This window comes from Centroberyx gerrardi, chromosome 2 (assembly GCF_048128805.1).
Source record: "Centroberyx gerrardi isolate f3 chromosome 2, fCenGer3.hap1.cur.20231027, whole genome shotgun sequence".
NCBI classification, from domain to species: domain Eukaryota; kingdom Metazoa; phylum Chordata; class Actinopteri; order Beryciformes; family Berycidae; genus Centroberyx; species Centroberyx gerrardi.
This window is the reverse complement of record NC_135998.1, coordinates 38,385,108-38,405,532: the sequence shown is the minus strand read 5'-3', so window position 1 is coordinate 38,405,532 and position 20,425 is coordinate 38,385,108. Positions and strand designations below refer to the sequence as shown.

Here is a 20,425-nt window from a genome sequence, read left to right as displayed (position 1 = left end):
CATGTAACAACTCTAACGGGAAGACAAAAATTGATTCTAAAATGGCCGCCGATTCCCGCCAACAAGCCCCGCCCTTTTTGAGTCAAATCACTGGAGACTGTGTGTTGACGATTTTTCTAACATTGTAAATCCATAATATTGTTGTTGTTGTTAGCGTCTCAAATGTAAATACAGAAGTGTCAACGTTTTCGTCAGCTTTTGTTTTTTTGTAAATGAACGAGTTTTGGTTGATGACATCGTCGTTTTCTCCGCTCAAACCCGGCGCACGCTGATGCTAGCTGTTTTTCCTTTTGTTTTTAGCTTGATGCTAACGCAAAAAAAAAAATCCAAAAAAAATCGGAGAGAACGCAGTCGGACATACTCGCCATCGTCCAATACGTTTCTGTCGTTTTTGTTTTGTTTTTGTTGTAAAAACACCGACCAATCACAGCTGGGGTCTGTGACGTCATCGCAGGAAACAATAAAGTTTTATTATATCAAAATAAAATGTGTCTGTTTTTTTTAATGTTTTATTACATATTAATGAGGTTATTTGCATACATGTCATGTTCCCTGATTGGCCGGGAGGGAAGTTGAGTGGGCAGGGATAAAAAGGAGCACAGCCATTGGATGTCAGAAAGTAGGCAGAAGGCATGTTACGGAATATTTTATCATCTCATTATCATAACAAATTCCACCACATGAATTATATTAAATGAATTTTTAACTGACAGCTCATTAATTGTACCAAATAAAACTCTTTAATTCAGCCCCGTAATTATACCCATTAATTACACTCAATTATGCCAAATGAATTTTGATTGACAGCTCATTAATATTACTAATTTATGCCAAGTGGAACTATGACATCTCATTAATTATACTCATTAATTATTCCAAATGAATCTTGAATGAAAGCTCATTAATTATGCCCAATTATACCAAATAAATGGAAAATTCTGTTTTCTGAATTTGTATGGAATGATTGAATTTATTGAAGTTGAAACTGATTATAGAAATCAAACTCATGATGCTCTTACCAAGTGTTTATCCTATTAAAACTGGACTCTTGATTTGTTCTGACTTGACTTGCTGTTCTACATTTAGACTTGAGACTGACTTGGAGTTCAGGGAGACAGGAACTTTCCATTAATAGCTCATTAATAACTCATTACAACATGTAAACCAGCTGTATATAACCTGTAAAGCTGTGTTATTAATGGATAATTCATGTTTTTGTCATGAGAAATTAAGGACATATTAACAAAATCTTCAAAACTTCCAAAATAGAAGAATTATTTTAATTATTTTGATAATACTTAAAACATTAATTCAAACACTATTACATCAATTTTACATCAATCAAAAATGTAACATTAAATATTGCATTTTCTAAATATAAAATTGAATACATTTCAATTCATTTGTGTCATAAATTAGAACGATAATTTCTTATTAAAATCCAAAGTAATTGATTTAAAAATTAATAAAATGTATTAACTTTTTTTATTAATTTAAAATGAGCGAAAAGGCAGAATTCATGTCAATGAGAAATTTATTTTGAATATTTGTCAGTAAATGAGAGTAATTATAATATAATATATACATATATGTAATCTAATTTAAATTATTACAACGACGATTCATTATTATAATGAATAGAAATGTGCATTTTAATGTAATGAATTTAACAAAAAAAATGAATTGATTGAAATTGAATTTTGTTTTCATTTTATTTTTTCAGTTTGTTTTATTTATAGTATGTTTACATTATTTTATTTTTATTTGTGATTTTATTTAATTACATTTTTATTATTCGTGTTATTTTATATTATTTTACGTTAACTTATTTTATGTTTTGCACGCTTGACATCTCCATCTGCTCGAATGTTTGGCAGAAACAACCGGAAGTCGTTTAGAGTAGCTAGTCTCTCAGTTCCGGTCGCCTCGAGACGCTTGAACTGGGTTAAAGTGCGCGAGGAGGAGGAGGCGGTGTCATTCTCCAACACTATTTGCATTTTTTCCACATTTGCAACGTAAATCTTCGTTTTCCACCGAAAAAACGGTTGTAACGGCGCGGAACAGCCGCTCGAGCTCGAGTCAACTACAACAACAACGGGAGACGAAGAAGAGAAGGGTGGGAAAATGTTGCAGAATACAGGGTGAGTGGACGTTGTTTCGTGCAAATTTAGCTCGTTGATCGACCGAAGTCCGTTCACAAATCGGTATGTTTTCTCCTGCCTGGCTGCATGGCAAACGTCCAGCCCAAACGTAGAACCGGTTCGAATAAAAGTTCGGATCTTAGCGAAATGCGTATTGATATGTGGAGGACATGTGAGCCGAATTGAAGAGCGGCTCCGACTAGTTCAGGAAAAGTCGCAGGTTCGACTCCCGAACGTCTGCCTGTTTGCCAAAGAAGCAAAGAACCCTATTGGAGTTTGGTGGAAGCGACCTTGGACTCTTATTAGCTGCTGCCTTCTTTTAGCTGCTGTAGCCGGCTAATCGGGGCAAACGTCTAGGCCAAACGTGGAAACGGTTCGGAAGAAGTTACGATTTTAGGGAAATGCGCATTGCTACGTTGATTGTTAATATAATGCTATGTTGATTGTTAATATAATGCTGTGTAGATTGTTAATATAATGTTGTGTGGATTGTTAATATAATGTTATGTGGATTGTTAATATAATGCTATATGGATTGTATGGGAGCCGAATTAAAGAGCGGATCCGATTGGTTCAGAAAAAGTCGCAGTTTTGATTGCGGAATGTCCCAAGAAGTAAAGAACCTGAAAAGTGTCAGATTTTTTGCATGGAGTTTGGTAACTGCTAACTGCTTAATTTAGCTGCTGTGGCCGGCTAACCGGGTTAACACGGCTCGTGAACTTGATTTACTTTTATGTCGGTGACATTTGGCGGGAATGTTGCGTATATAAAGTGTTTCTGAAATATTCTGGGTAAAGTTAAAAACACGCTGCGAACTTTATCGTGAAGCTAGTTATCGTGAAGCTAGCCGCAATTAGCTAGAATCAGACCACTTGCTTTCAAAATAAAAGCGCATAGTTTGTAGCCTTTCAAAAAATAAATGGTTCTATTATGTAAATGAAGGACTTATATTTTGTAAGCCGTAACCGGAAGTGTGTTTCTTTTGGCTAGCTTTATAGTGGCGTCAACTTTAACCCAGTTAACATCACGACCTTTAGCCTGCTAGTTTATAATGAGAGTCTATGGGAGTTTTGTTAGCATGCCCGTTTAGAATGAGAGTCTATGGGAGTTTTGTTAGCATGCAAGTTTAGAATGGGAGTCTATGGGGGTTTTGTTAGCATGTTAAGTTTAGAATGGGAGTCTATGGGAGTTTTGTTAGCATGCTAGTTTTTGAGTAGGATTTCCTGTGTTTTTTGTTTGTTAGCATACTACCTAACCATTAGCCTCAAAGTTTAAGCTTAGTATCATGTACACGCCTCCATAAAAGTTTCAATTAAGTCTTCCATTTTCACAAAGTGCAGCTTTTTGGAGAGGCTGCTCACTGCAGAGCCAATGTCCAGCTCCACCTCTCTGGACCTAGTGACGCAAAAAATACAAAATAAAATCGTGTAGACACTTCCGGTGGGGGCGATTCGACAGGAAATGCACGCAAAAAATACAAAATAACACCGTGCTTACGTTCAAAAATTCAAAAGTCAAGCAATATACATAAACTTAAGCCAATAGTGCAGTACAGTCTAAAAGTTAAATGATAGTGAGTAAAGTAGCAGCAAAGTATAATATATGTAGGAGTTAGGTGTAACCATCTACTGTAATAGCACACAACAGAATAGTGTATATAACATGATAAATATTATACATAATAAGATGTTGAGGCTTGTGACATAAATAAGAGGCTAATTATTTTAAGAAAACAAATATGGTTTTAACTATTCCTGCCCTCCATGTGTGCCGGCATTGCTTGCATAGTTAAAATATTTATTGGCCTACATTAAATTCAGCTGATTGCAGTAAAATACCGTAGTATATTATTCTTCAAAGGGAAATTATGAATGAGAAGTGTGTGTCTGTTTTTTGAGAAAGACAGGAAGAGAGGCTTAAGCTCCAATTGTTCAATCAACGAGCTTTATGTTTTTCTATGAATTGATGTCGCTAGGCTGTATGGACGGAGTTTGTCCTATTTTGACAGAATAAATCAATAGCGCGTGTAAATAAGATACTGTTAATTATTGAATCAATATACAGTATGTTGCTACACTGGCATAGATACCCACGTTAGCTCCCAGCTCCAAAAAGCTGCACTTTGTGAAAACGGAAGCCTTTGTTGAAACTTTTATGGTGGCGTGTACATGATACTAAGCCCAAGGACACTCAATGTAAGTTTGAGCCATCAAGGAGCAGGCATTTGGAAGGCGTCGCTAAATGAATTTCTTGTTAATGGTGAGTTTGATACTTATCTTTCGGACGCTAGTAATTTGATTTTATTTTATTAGGAATTTAAAAGCACAACAACTCAAAAGAGTATCATGACACCAAATCCCAGAGGATAGCACTTAAAAGCATTACTAAAAACACTTATTTCCTCGATGGAAGGTAATAGCATAGCCATCTAGCGTCCCTTTGGGGCTACCTAACCATATGTGTGTATGTGAGTTGCAGGAAGCTAGCCGGCTGCACGCTCTTCATCACCGGTGCAAGCCGTGGCATCGGGAAGGCCATCGCTCTGAAGGCGGCGGCGGACGGAGCCAACGTTGTCGTCGCTGCCAAGACGGCTGAACCGCACCCCAAACTGCCAGGAACGATCTACACCGCTGCCCAGGAGAGTGAGTACCATGCTAACATGCTAACTGTTTACCATGCCAGGGTATCCGCGGGTCATTAAAAAGTCTGAAAAAGCATTAAATCAATTTTGCAAAAATTAAGGCCTTAAATGGCATTAAAAATGATAAAGAAATATTTTCTTTATCATTTTAGCAATAATCAGTAATATTTTACTGGCTTGTTACCACAAAATAAGCATAATCAGCGGGGGTTTGCAAGTGTTGTTGATCAACAGCAGGCCCTCCACTGTTACCTCAATGTTACCTAAACAAGCAGTCTGGCCCGTACTCTCTGTTTTGGTGGACATGATCCGCGCCCCTCTTGAATTCGGGACTTCTTTCAGTTTCATTTGTGCAACCACAAAGCGAACTGCAGTAAGCTTAAAAAGCCTGACAGCCCGCGGTAAGAAAGCTGCTCCAAAACCAGAGTGAATATTGCTGCAAAGGTGGAGGAGCAGGACTCTGAAAACAAGAGCGATGCCGAGTTGGCCTTACATTTATTGGACAGGTAAGCAGTGATGTAGCTAAAGTTAGCCACACACGCACCATAGCAAACGTTAGCTCCAGTGTTTCCCCTGTATTTCTTTCTGAAAGCGCGGAGGTGATGACGCTTTTTCCATGACCACATGTCGCTAATTGTCATTTCGATCATGAAGATGCGTCTCGGCAGAAACACATTTGATTAAAAAAAAAAAATCAGGGATACTGAATGACTTCACGGCGCATAAATAAATATCTGTCAAGCAATATGATAACAAACAACATGTTGCTAGTAAACGGCCAAAGGGTATAGTTGGTTAGCGTTAGCTACAGCTGGAGCTGCTAGACCTGTTAGCTGATAACAGAGCATCACTAGCTGTTGATTCCATCTGTTACTTGACTTCATGATAGTTCTGTAACTCTGGGATGTTTTAAACATTTATAACAGTTTGCAATGGGATATGTTTCCTCTTCACGTGACATCCTGACCTGTAACACTACTTGCCTAGGCGGTGTCTGTTGTGAAAACACCAGTTCATACTTTGTCAGTCTCAGACCACCGTAGCTCAGGGGGAGGGGGGGGTGAGAGGTTGGGTGGAGCTGGGGCTGTGTGACTGGTGGAGGAGAACCTCCTTGGGACACACGTCTGCCGATGTGTAGTTCCTGTGGCTGTCGTTAGATATTACTAAAGGGCCCATGTTACTGATCCCTTAACCTAATTACTTGTTTGAATTTCTAAAAAACATCTGTATATTAATTGTGATTTATTAGAGCCAGTAATTGGCGTGTGTCTGTGTTGGCGAACCGTGGAACCTTATAATTCTGACAGACGGATTCAGGCCAGAACAAAATTGATGCATCGTTACTAGGGCTGAAAGATTTTGAAAAAATATCTAATTGCGATTATTTTGACTGATATTGCAATTGCGATATGATTTGTGATATTAGAGGGAATGATAATTTTTATATCATTATTCTCATTTTCATTGAAAAACGTATTAAAATGATTATGGTGTGATTTTTGCGGGGATCTGTACCAAACAAAGATGTTTTCTTAAGTCTGTAGAATATGATGTGTAGGCAGGACATCTCTGCAGCACGACAATATTTAATTTAAAATGGTATTTTGACACACATTTTGCCTTTTAACAAATATTGTGCCTCCTGCGATTTGAAAATTGCAGTAGGCCATATTGCGATTTCGATAAAATTTTGATTAATTGTTCAGCCCTAATCGTTACTGGCTGCTTGGGAACTTTAGAGTGAAATGAGTGTGATAAATGAGTGGGAAAGTCAGTGCAGACCAGGGATGTCAATGGTTAACCGTTAATCGGTTAACCACCGAGAATATTTTTGACCGGTTACGCATGTCGGTCTATAGGTTAATTTGCATCCTATCAAAAGCAAAATTAACCGAAACTGACATCCCTAGTGCAGACATACAGACACACAGGAGATAGCTAGCTAATCCAGAGATGGGAAAATGGAAATTTTCACAACAATAGCTGGAAGAGAAAGATTTTCAGGCATGGTTGTGTGTTGTTGACATAAATGAGCGAGAAGCCTACTGTGCAGTCTGTAAGATCTTATTTAAGCTGCGCTATGGGCATCATACTAGTGATTTGTTCCCACTCCATTCTTTTTCATCACTACAGTGGCCCTGCCATTGTTAAAACACTAAAGTGGTGGAGTTCTTCTGACCCATCATGACTGTGCTTGGTTTTGCTTTCACATACCGCTTTTGTATAACCTTAATGATGTGACCAGGTACGGCTCGGAGGGGCATTAAAAAGGTCTTAAAAAGCATTATATTCAATTTGCTGATACCTGCAGATACCCTGCATGCTAACAACGCAAACTGTTAATGATCATGGCGAGTTTACCATGCTAATGACACAGTAACTGTTGATCTATGCTAAGCTAATATGTTAAAAATAACAGTAAAAGTTGAACCCTGCTAATAGAATAGATGTTTACTGTCCTCAAAGAGTAAATTTGTTTCCACAGCCAGTACAGGTGAAACACAGATACACCAACACAAAAAACATACATTTACAGCATAAACATCCAACACATCAGGCTCACAGTTAGAGGTCGTTGGAGGTGAGCACAGAGCGGTGGTGAAGTGGATGGACTGGATTTGAGATTATTGTGGTGGCTTTGTGTCTATCTGCTTTTGTGTGTGTTCTGTGATGTTGGGTCTTGGCAGGCCGATTATAATTGAGGCTGCGTGAGATGTTTTGAGGAGGATGTTCTTATTAGTGACAGAGGAGTGAGCAGAAACAGTGGTGGAGGGGTGGGGGTCTGACTGTCCATGGGGGGCTGATGGAAAGTTCCTTGGTTTTTCCAAGGAAGTTGTCCTTACACCATTGCTAATGCTAACATAGTCATTGTTAGTCATCATGTTATCTTAGCATGGTTCAACAGTCCCTTTGTCACTGTTAGCATGTTAGCACAGCATTGGTCAATAGTTGGTATATTACAGTGAGTGTTAGTTTAGCATGGTTCAACATTTATGCTAAGCTAACATGCAAACAACTAGGGTTGTCATGATACCAATATTTTACCCTGCGATACTATACCAGCCAAAGTATCACGATACCGGGTAGTATAGCGATACTGCGGAGAAATCTATTTCAGCTGTCCCGAAGTCAGTGTAAACCGTCCAAAATTCTAAATGTTATCCTTTTACTTTGTTATTGTCATCTATAGTGGTTATGTGCATAAAAACACACAATTCAAATGATTAGGAAATAAATGATTGTATTTTTATTTAAATATTTGCTTTGATTAAAAAAAAATCCTGGCATTAGTAGTTTTAATTATGTATTATAAGCTGCTTAGAACTAGTGTTAGGAAATTAAACAGGTCATAATTCCCTCTCTAATATCTATTTTTTTATTTTACTGTGAAAACATCAAACAATTTCTCCTTCAAACAACTGTATTTATTCAAGTTTCTCGCCAAAAACTAAATTTTACAAGATTACATTTGAACACATCATGATAACGTTATAATTTACCTTCGCCCAATACTCATTTTTACTGAATAGAGCTTGAACACATCATAATGTAACTCAATGCAACCTAACGATAACAAGGAGCCGACAGCAGCTCAGTGACTAACGTTACGGTAACCCGACATACAACATTAACGCTAGCAAGCATTTCCTTATAGCTGATGACAGGCACTCCGTTAGCTAGCTAATGTTAGCTAGCAACAGCACACGTTTTAAGAAGTTTATTCATTCATTTTTAATGGCAAGAAAACTGCTAGCTAACCTCATTAGCTCTTTGCAATTCCAGTGAGAGGTCTGGGTGATGACATTGGAGATGCTTCAGCAGATTAGATGTGTTGCCTCCTTTTGCCTGTATGCAATTATTGCAACGCCTGCACATCGGCTGCCCATCTACAGCTTTGCCTTCCTCATTCGGTAAAAAGCCGAAGTAGTTCCAGATCAAACTTTTAGCATTAGGCATCTTAAGTAATATTAAAGTTGATGGTGCGGAGCTAAGGCTATGGGACGCTTCTGCCATGATGACGATGCTGATGAGAACAAGAATGGCTCGTGCACACACACACACACACACACACACACACACACGTCACAACGCTACTAGTTGCTTCCACAAGAGGGTGCGCTAACAGCAATATAATATTGTGACTGCAGAAACCAGTGAATTTGGGAACAGAGGTAAAACATTGTCCTGCTGGTAACGTATTCCACAGTAGTAGCATTGTATAAAGCATATGGTATAGTAGGCATCGTGACGTTTTGGCACCGCGGTACACCGTTGGTACCGGTATAGCGTGCAACCCTACTAACAACACAGTAACTGTTGATATAAGCTAAGATGCTAACAATAAAAGTAAGCTGACCTATGCTAAGCTAACTAATATCTACAAACTGTTGAACCATTTTTAGCTAACATGTTTTACATAAAGGAACTAATGGAAAATGCGAAACTGGAACTGAAACAGGAATATATTAACCATGCTAACATGCAAATGATAAAATAGCAGGTTTTTTCACTGTTTTTTCACTGTTTTAACCTTGTTTTTCATGGTGTTATGTGTGTGTAATGTATGTGTGTGTACTTGTGTTCTTGTTTTCTTCCTCGATTTTTTTTGGGGGGGGTTATTTGTCTTTATTTTTCCTCAATTTTTTTCATCTTTGTTCTATTTTTTTTCCATATTTTTCTTTTCTTTTATCTTTTTTCCTCTCCATTTTCTTATATTTTTACTGTTTTCTTGTTTTTTCTCCATATTTTTCCTCTAGTTTTTCCGTTTTTTGTTTTTTTGTTATTGTTTTTTTCCATACTCTACTTCTTTACTTTTATTTTGTTTCATATATTTTTTTGTATTGTATCTTTTCTGTTTTTATATATTTTTCTCTGTTCTTGTTTTTTTTTGCACACAATACTGAGCTAACCTGCTCTTCATGCTAACTCTTCTGTTTTGTTTGTTTTCCTGACAGTTGAGGCGGCGGGTGGCAGAGCGCTCGCCTGCGTCGTTGACATCCGAGACGAGCGGCAGATCAGCGACGCCGTCCACAAAGCCGTCCAAACCTTCGGAGGTAAACAGGAAATCAGTAGGAATACACAGGAAGTAGCTGTGACTAGACACGCTTGTGCCTGATTGGTTGATGACAGGAAATGACCAGAAAATGGCAGAAAGAGAAAAAAATGACAGGAAATGACAAAAAAAGACAAAAATGACAGAAACAGGAAATAAATGACAGAATGATAAAAAAAAAAGAGGGTTAGGGTAAAAAAAATGGAAAGAGACAAAAATTAGCAAATTATAAAGCCAAAAAACTTTTTCAATGATCAAAAAAATGAAAAATGCAACCGACCCATCCTGCTGGGCACGATGGATTGATGGATTGTGCTGGGTGCGATGGGTCCGTTGGGCTCCCGGGGTTTGGTGACCGGAGTCTCCGGTCTCCGGTCTCCCGTGTTGCGGGGGGCCGGTAAAGGGGAACTTCAAGCCAATCAATCCACGGGGCTACCTGGAGCTCCGGGTCTCGCACTCCCGTCCCTCTCCGTCTTAGCTGTTTCAGCCTCTTCTGTTATAGGCTTCTTATTTTGTTTTGTTGCAGAGGGTCCAGCAGTTACAGTCCTGTCTTCCATGTTACCACTATATGCCATATTGATTAGCTTCACGCTGTTCAATCTAAGCAACTAGTCTGCATTCAAACTGCATCTGTTTTCTTCCTGGTTTGGCTTTCTGTCGTAAGTCAGTATGCACTTGGCACCAGTTCGTACCTGCGGACTCAGAGAATGGACAGACAAAGCAACACAGAGACTACACCCCTTTTCTCCACGATGGTCTCATTTTTCTACTGACAAACTTTTATGGTAGCAAAATTAATTGGAGGATGATAGAATCAGATACAAATTCTACACATAGGAGCTTTAAAATGCAAAAAGAAACAAAAACAGAAAAAAATGTTTAAAAATGAGACAACAATGTAAAAAATGACAGTTGGAGAAAAATACAAAGTGATAGAAAAGAAAAAAATCCTATGTTTTATGTCATTTTATTTTTCTTGTATATTAAAGGTGCTACATGTAACATTGTAACATCAATAAATAATACATTTTTACATTTTAGTATAATAACCATAAACAAACGAGACCATCTCGTTTGACAGCCTCTACCTGACTCTACACTGCATTTTCCATTGTGAGGCATTAGGTCGGACTTGGAGCGAAATCTGCTGTTTTGCTTTATGGCACAAAACAGAAAGAGGGTGCAGTTCTTCCAGAGCAAAAGCTTTCAGAGTTAATTCAATAGCAGATGGTGGAAGGAGTGAAAGGCCAATGGAAAAATCAGCTTCCAACATGTTTATCCTCTTCAGTAAAGATAAAGACACTAGGGAGGGAGAGGGGGGAAAGGAAGCAACAGGGTTTATGGGAAATGTAGTCGTAATTTTTAAGAAACACTAGTATTAACAATACCACTGAGATAGAGGCAACCAATTGTCTCCTCCATGGTCTCATTTGTTTACGGTAATTATACCAAGGAAGCATTATTCATTTGTGAATTATTTATTGAGGGTTTAAAAATGCTGCACATAGCACCTTTAATATTTTTTTATTTTATTTTGTTACGTTAATTATTTTAATATTTAAAAATATATAAATACAATAATAACATTATAATAAAAAATGAAAGAAGAAAAAAATGATGGAAAACTTTTTTTTTCACATTAAAATTACAAAAGGGGTAAAAAATAAAAACAGGAAAAAATGACAGGCAAAAAAATCTTCAAGGGAAAATGACAAAAGTTAAAAAAAAACGTATTGACATACTGGTGAACAAAGAAAAAGAAAAAATGCCAGGAAAATTTCCCCGCCTGATGACATCACTTCCTCTGTTTGATTGACAAGCATAGACATCCTGGTGACAGAAATGATAGAAAAATGATAGAAAGAAGGAAAAAAGTGAAAAAAAACAAACAGAAATTTGACAGAAAAAAGACAGAAAAGAGGAAAATAGTGAAAAAAAAGAAATTTTCCTCTTTTTTCACATCTGATGACATCACTTCCTCTGTTTGACAGGTCTCGACATCTTAGTAAACAATGCCAGGCCATGTAGCTGAGCGGAAAGAAATGACCGATAAATGTGACAAAAAATATTTTTTAAATGACCAAAAATAACAAAAGAAAGCAAAAATATAAAAAGGAAAAAAGACATAAAAATAACACAAAATGAAAAAAGAGAAAAAATGGAAAAGAAAAAATATTTTGTCTTTTTTTGTCTTATGACAGGAAAAGAAAAATGTAAATAAAGAAAAAAAATCAAAGACGGAAAAACAAAAAAATTATTATAACAAAAGAACAGAAAAACAAACACACACCCCCCCAAGAAATTTCCCTCCTTTTTAAAAAAAAAAATGTTTCCGCTTGATGACATCATCAAGTCCCTCTGTTTGACAGGCGTCGACATCCAGCTGACCAGAAAGAAAGAAAGAAAGAAAGAAAGAAAGAAACAATAGAAAAACAACAGAAATTGATAGGAAAAAAGTGGGAAAAACAGACTTTCCCCTCCTTTTTTTATTTACTCTTCCCCATTATGACATCAACATTTGATTGACAGGTATTGACATCTTGATTAACAATGCCAGTGCCATCCAGCTGACCGGAACTTTGGACACGCCCATGAAGAAAGTGGACCTGATGCTGGGGATCAACCTGCGAGGAACCTACCTAACGTAAACACTCATTAACATATCATTAACGCCTGCGTAGCTAATGAGCCGACCACTAACGATCCTCCTCCTGATAGGTCGAAGCTGTGCATCCCTCACCTGCTGAAGAGCCGGCGGCCTCACATACTCAACCTGTCGCCCCCCCTCAACCTGAATCCAGTCTGGTTCAAGAACCACACAGGTAACCATGGTAACCGCCGTAACTGCACGGTAACCAGGAAGCATCCGGCTTCTGTTTCAATTTTTTCCCCATTCTTCTTTTTCTAAATGAAATGTTTCAGGGATTTTTTTCCGTAATCTATCTTTTCTTTTATGTTTTTCAATTTTTTTTCTGTGTTCTTCCATTTCTTCCATTTTCCTTTTTTTTTTTTTTTTTTTTTATTCCATACTATAGTGAGTCGCGCTAACCTAACATGTTATGAATTAATAAAAATATATATAATTTATTTTTCTCTGTATTTTATTGATTTTTTTTTTTCCATCTTTTTCTTGGTTATTTTTCATGTTCTCACTGTTTTTTTTCTTGTTTTCCTATTCTATTTTGTCTTGATTATTTCTTCATTTTTTCTTATATTTTTTTTCCGCATTCTTTGTGTTCCATGTTTTTTTTTTTTAGGGGTCCAAGCACCGCTGGTGCTGGAACCCTATTGTTTTTGTAAGGATTATTATTCTTCCGCCGCCGTTTCTTCTTCTTCTGCCCTAGAAGTATCTGGATCTCAGAAACCGTAAGACCAAAAACGACCAAACTTGGCAGATAGGTCCAAAATCTCAGCCGCTACTCAGGTTACGAAATCCACGTCAATTAGCCACATGGTGGCGCTATAACAAGCAACTTTACGTTTTGGCCTATAACTTCTGATCCGTAGGTCGTAGAATCAAAATTCCTTTTCCAGTGTATTCCGCATCTATTCATATAGGCCACGCCCATTTTCGTCTGACTAGATTTTCTGCCATTTTGAATTTTGTCTGAACGTGTTTTTTCGCTACTCCTCCTAGGCCGTTTATCTGATTCACACGAAACTTGGTGTGGAGCATCTTGGGATCGTCCTCTTTCAAACTTCTATTTGCATAATTGATTGCCCCAATAGGTTGGCTTTTATCAACCAATAAACTTTTAACAAAACATGCCCTAACACGAAATTGGCCATAAGTCCTTGACCATTCATCTAATCAAGCTAAAATTTGTAACACTTGTTGAGAAGTGTTGCTTTAGCATGCCCACAAAAGCATTTGGAGTTCCATCACTAGTGGGCGCTATAAATGCAAAAAGTTTATATCTCGTAATCGGCTACATGGATTTGTACGAACTTCGGTTTGCACGATCTAGGGTCATGACTCAGTCGATGCATAAAATTTGGTAATGATTGATTAAAGTGGGCGTGGCTTATTATAACAAATCTAAATTTCTAGACATTTCACATTCCAAAATTCAAAAAATCTAAATAAATCACCCGAACGTCCTACAGAGCTGAAATGTTTTCAGCACATCCACTGAATTGTGACAAAAGTTTGCCTCACTGCAACCTATGGTCAATTCAGAAGTCTGTCACTCTATATATTTCTATCTATCTATATCTCCACAAGTCTTCATTCATATGCTACCAAAATTGTCACAGACATTCTCTAGATGGTAGATATCAAGTGTTTCAAATGGTGTTCAGATCGGTCAAACTGTGAGTCCGCAGTGATATTCAGTATCTTACTGTAATTAGTACTGTATGCACATCATTTTCTGTTTGATCAAACTTCACCAAAATATTTGACAATACACCCGAAACCAGCAGAATGATGTGTGATTTTTTTTTTCAGAATTTTATCACTAATATTGTGACTGTTGTAAGCATTTTAAGTTTAAATAGACAAAAATACCCCAGTTTTGCACGTGATGTCATTGCCTCAACTTGTGAGAAGGTGTGTGGAAACCATGTCTTCCCAGTAGTGCAATGCATGCATGTGGTATGTTTTCAAGTGCTTGTTGAGGTCATATTAAGTCGAAGGATGCCTATTGTGACCCAGTGAAAATTTATTTTTATTTTTATTTTTCTCTGCTAAAAGTGTTTGTGCAGCAAAAACCGTAAGACCTAGAAAAATTGGCAGGTGGGTTGCAAACTCCACCCACTACTCAGGCACATATAATGACACTCATTGACCTCAAGGTGACGCTCTAATAATCAAGTTTACGTTTTCGCAATTATCTCAAACGGTTTGGCCTAGAGTCAAAATTCTTTCATCATTTTAATCTCTCAAGTCATCTGCATCTGGTCTTCTGCTCTAAAAATGTAAAATTTTGTGATTTTTCGCAATCTGCTTAGAACCCGATTATTGCCGCTTGCGGCTATATTTTTTGTTTTTTGTTGTTTTTTGTATTACTACCCGTTATCCTGTATTTTCCACTAGACGCTACTATGCTAACTGCCATTTTTCTGTTTTCCCTCCTTTCCAGCATACACCATGGCAAAATACGGCATGTCCATGTGCGTGCTGGGCATGGCCGAGGAGTTCAGAGGTCAGATCGCCGTAAACGCACTCTGGCCCAAGACAGGTGGGTGTGCTTTAAGCTAGCATGCTAACAGAATCACATTAAAACAAAAAAAATTGGAAAGTGGGTAAGTAGCGTAATATGCGTGGAAACTGGTTTTAAACTATCATGCTAACAGAATCCTCATAGACTCCCATTCTAAACTAGCATGCTAACCCAGTGTTTTATTTTATATCTTGAGGTCCATTAAAAAACTGTTTGTGTGGTGTCATGTACCAAAAACACTCTCAATCCATTTGTATACGTTCATTTCCAGCATCTCTCTTACCCCATTTACACTGAGCCACTTCATGCGTCTTGAGCAGATCAGATAGCTGTCTGCTCAAGTGTAAATCAGTGTTGGGGAAAGTTACTTTTGAAACTAACTAGTTACTTTACTTCGTTACTTGCCCTAAATAGTAACTAGTTACGTTACTAAGTTAGTCTTTATTAAAAGTAACGCGTTAGAGTACTTTCCCGTTACCCACGTAAAATCATGCCTTTAAAATGATTTGATGATGCTGATGTCATCACTCTTAATGTACAGAAATCATTACTAATCATCAGTAGTCGATTTGTACAAAAATTTCAGGGGGGATGGTGGGGTCTTATGGGGACAAACAATTTGATAGTGGCGAAGACAGCATGGAGGGTGGGGGGCCAGCTGTTTACCATTCTGTTTATATTGTAACAGCACAAAGATAATTCTACACTCAAAAGACACGCATGTTACGGATGTTAGGTATCAGATACTCCTGCCATTGCCCTTAACCAATAGCCTGGTAAGACCATCCTCATCACGTGACCTCACATTCTGTTTTGCTCCACGGATCAGTCTGGACTTCCAGCCGCCCACATCGATTTCAGTGGGCGGGAGTACTTGCCTTGACAGACAAACTCCTTCAGCCAATCAGCGAATCCAAATTCAAATCCACACGGAAGAACGGCGAAAACGTCTTTTCCGCCAAGAAACTCCACTAGTGCATACTCTTGTTCTTGTTTAATTGTTGTTATTGAGTCTATTTCTGCAATAACTGCACTTATGGCTGTGTTTACTCTACTAACGTTAACGTTACCGCTCGTTGCTTCGGGAGACGCCGTTACTGTTTTGCCAGCGGCGGCCTGTATTTCACGTCATCAACTACAACGCAGTCCCTGATTGGCCCGGTTACGTCATCAACTACGACGCAGTCCCTGATTGGCCCGGTTACATTGTAATTTCAGGAAATCAATGTGGGCGGCTAGAAGTCCAGACTGATCTGAGGAGCGAAACAGAATGTGAGGTCATGTGATCAGGATGGTCTTACCAGGCTACTTAACCAAGGCACTGGCCTCAGAATTGGAGTTGGTCCCGGGGCACTGCATTGTGGCTGCCCACTGCTCCTAAGTAGTTAGGATGGGTCAAAGACAGAGGACAACGTAACGTAACTTAACATTATTGCTCTATGCTATTACAGGATGCTTCACATCGATGAATCCTGTAATGAACTGTACATATCACTATACAGTTGTTAACCCATGAGTGTTAAATTGATAAAATTAAAGATTTTATAACGTAGCCTGCCTCTGTATGTTTGAATGGAATTCTTTTATATACTTATTATAATTTGATGGAAGCCTCTATGCTTTTTATTATAATAATCTATACGATCGCCTACAGAGACATCGTCAGACAGCTACCTGCTCTACTACAGAGAGACAGACAACTCTCTCCAGAGACACGTCTCCCCTAAAGAGAGACAGACAACTCTCCAGAGACGTGTCTCTTCTACTACAGAGAGACAGACAACTCTCTCCAGAGACACATCTCTTCTACTACAGAGAGACAGACAACTCTCTCCAGAGACACGTCTCCTCTAAAGAGAGACAGACAACTCTTCAGAGACACGTCTCCTCTAAAGAGAGACAGACCAACTCTCCAGAGACACGCCTCTTCTACTACAGAGAGACAGACAACTCTCTCCAGAGACACGTCTCCTCTAAAGAGAGACAGACAACTCTTTAGAGACACGTCTCCTTAACAAAATGCAGACACCTTCTAGCCATGAACCTGCTTCTGAGAACGGAAACAAACTTCTGAGCCCTGAACCCTCATGGTGTTTTAGAACATTATATGTAGGAGGAGCTGCAGGCTGTCCGTCAAACAAGGGGGTGGGGCAGTAAACAGGAAGTAGTCATAGGTCAGAGGTGAAAATGTGTTTCCTATTGTCTGTTCAAACAAAATGGTGGCAGCTTGTTTCCCATATCATGGGTTTATTTGTGGTGCTCCACCACACTACCGCAACAAAATCAAAAGTTGGTCAGTATATAGAAATTGATCTGAAGTGATTTGTAATGCTGCGTCACGTTATGTTCTCTCACACCAGAGACTGATCTCACCGCCGCTCACACAGCTGCTGCTAGTAAACTCACTGCACACACAGACACACACACACACACACACACGTGGGGTGGGTGGGGGGGGACTGATGTTTCAGTTTCGGAGAGTCACATTTCTGAACTGCACCCCCCACCCCCCCAAACAGAAGCCCCCTCCGACCTTCAGAACACGTCTGAAAGCCAATTAGAATATAAAACAAGCTTCAAGCTTTAGACTCCTCTTCTAAACTAGCATGCTAACAGAATCCCCATAGACTCTCATTATAAATCAGCATCCTGACAGTTTCCCCATAGACTCCCATTATCAATTAGCATCCTGACAGTAGCATCCTCTCTGCCGTTGCCGTAGCGATCCAGACGGCAGCCATGGACATGCTGGGTGGGACCGGAGTGGGCAACCAATGCCGGAAGGCAGACATCATGGCGGACGCCGCCTATGCCGTCCTGACGGAGCCAACCGGCTTCACCGGTCACTTCCTGGTGGATGAGGACGTGCTGCGGGGGCGGGGCATCGCCAACTTTGACACCTACGCCGTCCAACCAGGTAAAAGGATGCTAACAGTGCTAATGCTAATGTTGTGTTTACATAGAGTCCTATTCAACCAGGTGACACCATGCTAATGATGCTAATGTTTATATGGTGTTTCCATTGACTTCCATACTAGCATAGCGTGCTAATGTAGCATTCCCATAGACTTCCATTCTAAACTTGCTGGGCTTTTTGGCTCTCGGCAGGTCACCCGCTGCTGCCAGACTTCTTCCTGGACGAGGAGCCCGAGGGATTGGTCAAGCAGATGGAGCAACATGGTAACCATGACGACTGCTGACACCACTGCTGAGAGAGAGAGAGAAAGAAAACACTGAACTGACTTGTCTCCTTGTGTCCTCCTCCCTTGTCTCCTCGTTGCCAGGGGCGACCCCTGCCTTCAAACCGCCGCTGTCGTCCTCGGCCCCGTCCCCTTCCGACGGACCAATTGAAAGCACTTTTGACGTTATCCGAGGTGTCATCAACGCTGATGTCATCAAGGCAACGCAGGGCATCTACCAGTTCGACTTGTCAGGTGAGCTAGTTAGCGTGTTTAGAATGGGAGTCAATGGGGATTCTGTTAGCGTGCTAATTTAATAATAATATAATGGGAGTCTATGGGGAAACTGTCTGGATGTTAATTTATAATGGGAGTCTATGGGGATTCTTTTAGCATGCTAGTTTAGAATGGGAGTGTATGGGGATTCTGTTAGCATGCTAACTTAGAATGGGAGTTGATGGGGATTCTGTTAGCATGCTAGTTCAGGAAGAGAGTCTATGGGGATTAAAGCAGTCTCCCCTTCTTACATATTAATGAGCGTGCGTCCATATAAGGTGAGCACAGCGGCGTGTGGTTCCTGGACCTGAAGAGCCAATCCGGTGGCGCGGGGCAGGGCCAACCGCCTGTCAAGGCTGATGTCATTATGAGCATGGACTCTGCCGACTTCACCAAGATGTTCTCCGGTAAGCCGTTACCATGGTTACCAGCGTTTATAATGGGATTTTACTGACCTTTATTATGGGATGTTGCCATGGTTACCAATGTTTATTATGGGATGTTACCATGGTTATTGACATGTATATTATGGGATGTCGCTGTGTTACCATGGTTACTGACCTGTGTGTTATGGGATGTTGGTGTGTCACCATGGTTACTGACACGTATGTTAAGGGATGCTGGTGTGTTACCATGGTTTTCTAACACTTGTGTATATTATGGGCTGTCACAGGCTGGCTGAATCCCACCAAGTAACTGATGTACATTACGGCGTCTTACTCTGTTACCGTGGTTACTAACCCATGTATATTATGGGCTGTTGCAGGCCAGCTGAAGCCCACACTGGCCTTCATGTCGGGGAAGCTGCGGATAAGCGGCGACATGACGCTCGCCATCAAGCTGGAGAAGATGATGAGTCTGATGAAGAAGGCCAAGCTGTGACAAAAAAACTACAAAACCGCCTTAAAACGACATTGTCCAGAAACACCTTAAAACAACTAAGTGGGTAGAGCGAGCATTAACAATACAGAGAGAGAAAGAGAGAGAATAATAGATCGTAGATCGTCTGCATAGAGGAAGAACAAGGAAAGATGAAAAAAGAGAGAGAGAGAAAGGGCCGGGCCAAGCCAAAGCCTCGCCCCCTTTTGTCCAAAGCACATCCCGTCTTGTTTGATGATGTCATATCTAACATTTAATCTTGTCTTTATTGTCAATAAACTGGTGTGTTGATAAATAATGGAGGCGATGGGTGTGTTTGTTATGGTGACATGTGAAGCTCCACCCACTGCAGGAAGCAGACAGGAAAGAGGGGGGAAAAGGAGAAAATGGGCTGAAAAAGAGGGGAAAATAGAGGGGGAAAAACAAACTTAAAAAAGATGGAGAAAAAAAAACAACAACACATATGGTGAGGTTTAGGCATCGCAATATTACGTTTTTGGACTTCGCCCTCGTTTCCGCTTCACCAGTTAAACTGTAAAGTCTTTTTTTTTTAATGAATAAACTTTGTATAAAATCTGTGAGTTAAATTGCAAACATAACCAAAGAAGAAGCACTTCCATCAGTAGGGGGAGTTGGTGATCATTATATTACATTATGTCATTTTGCTTTTGTCCAAAGCGACTTACTGACTTACAAAATGCACCTACAATAAGTGCATTCTGTCAACAGTAGTGAAACCAACTGTGCATCACAGTCTTCATCAGCTAAGACTTTTAATAGGAATAAGTAGCATTCGTTGTTATTATTATTATTATTTTTTTAAAGAAAGGGAAGAAGATAGGTTAGATCAAGAGGGGTCCAGAGGGGTATTCCAGAAAGACGGTTTAAGAAATCCTAAACTAAATCCTGAATTCTGACTTGAGTGAGCGAGACACGGCATAGCGGGAATTTTCGGTTCCAGAACAACTGATTCAGATTTTAGTGATCGGGCTTGATCAACTCCTGATAGGTTGAGACTGAAGTCTGCGCGTTCACGTTGAATTTATAAAGCCATCCTCAATCGAGGACTGAAAATAGGATTAATGATGGAT

The 20,425-nt window shown here is 39.4% G+C and overlaps 1 protein-coding gene across 1 annotated transcript; it reads left to right on the top strand.

The window, feature by feature from the left end:
- Positions 1–1,957: 1,957 nt before the first annotated feature.
- hsdl2 (hydroxysteroid dehydrogenase like 2) lies at positions 1,958–19,632 on the top strand. The gene is made up of 11 exons (XM_071913197.2): positions 1,958–2,141; positions 4,620–4,783; positions 9,738–9,836; positions 12,365–12,479; positions 12,554–12,657; positions 14,920–15,018; positions 17,723–17,917; positions 18,109–18,180; positions 18,285–18,434; positions 18,734–18,862; positions 19,222–19,632. The coding sequence occupies exons 1-11, from the start codon at positions 2,125–2,127 to the stop codon at positions 19,335–19,337; spliced, it is 1,260 nt and encodes a 419-aa protein (XP_071769298.1). The 5' UTR covers positions 1,958–2,124; the 3' UTR covers positions 19,338–19,632.
- Positions 19,633–20,425: the final 793 nt, after the last annotated feature.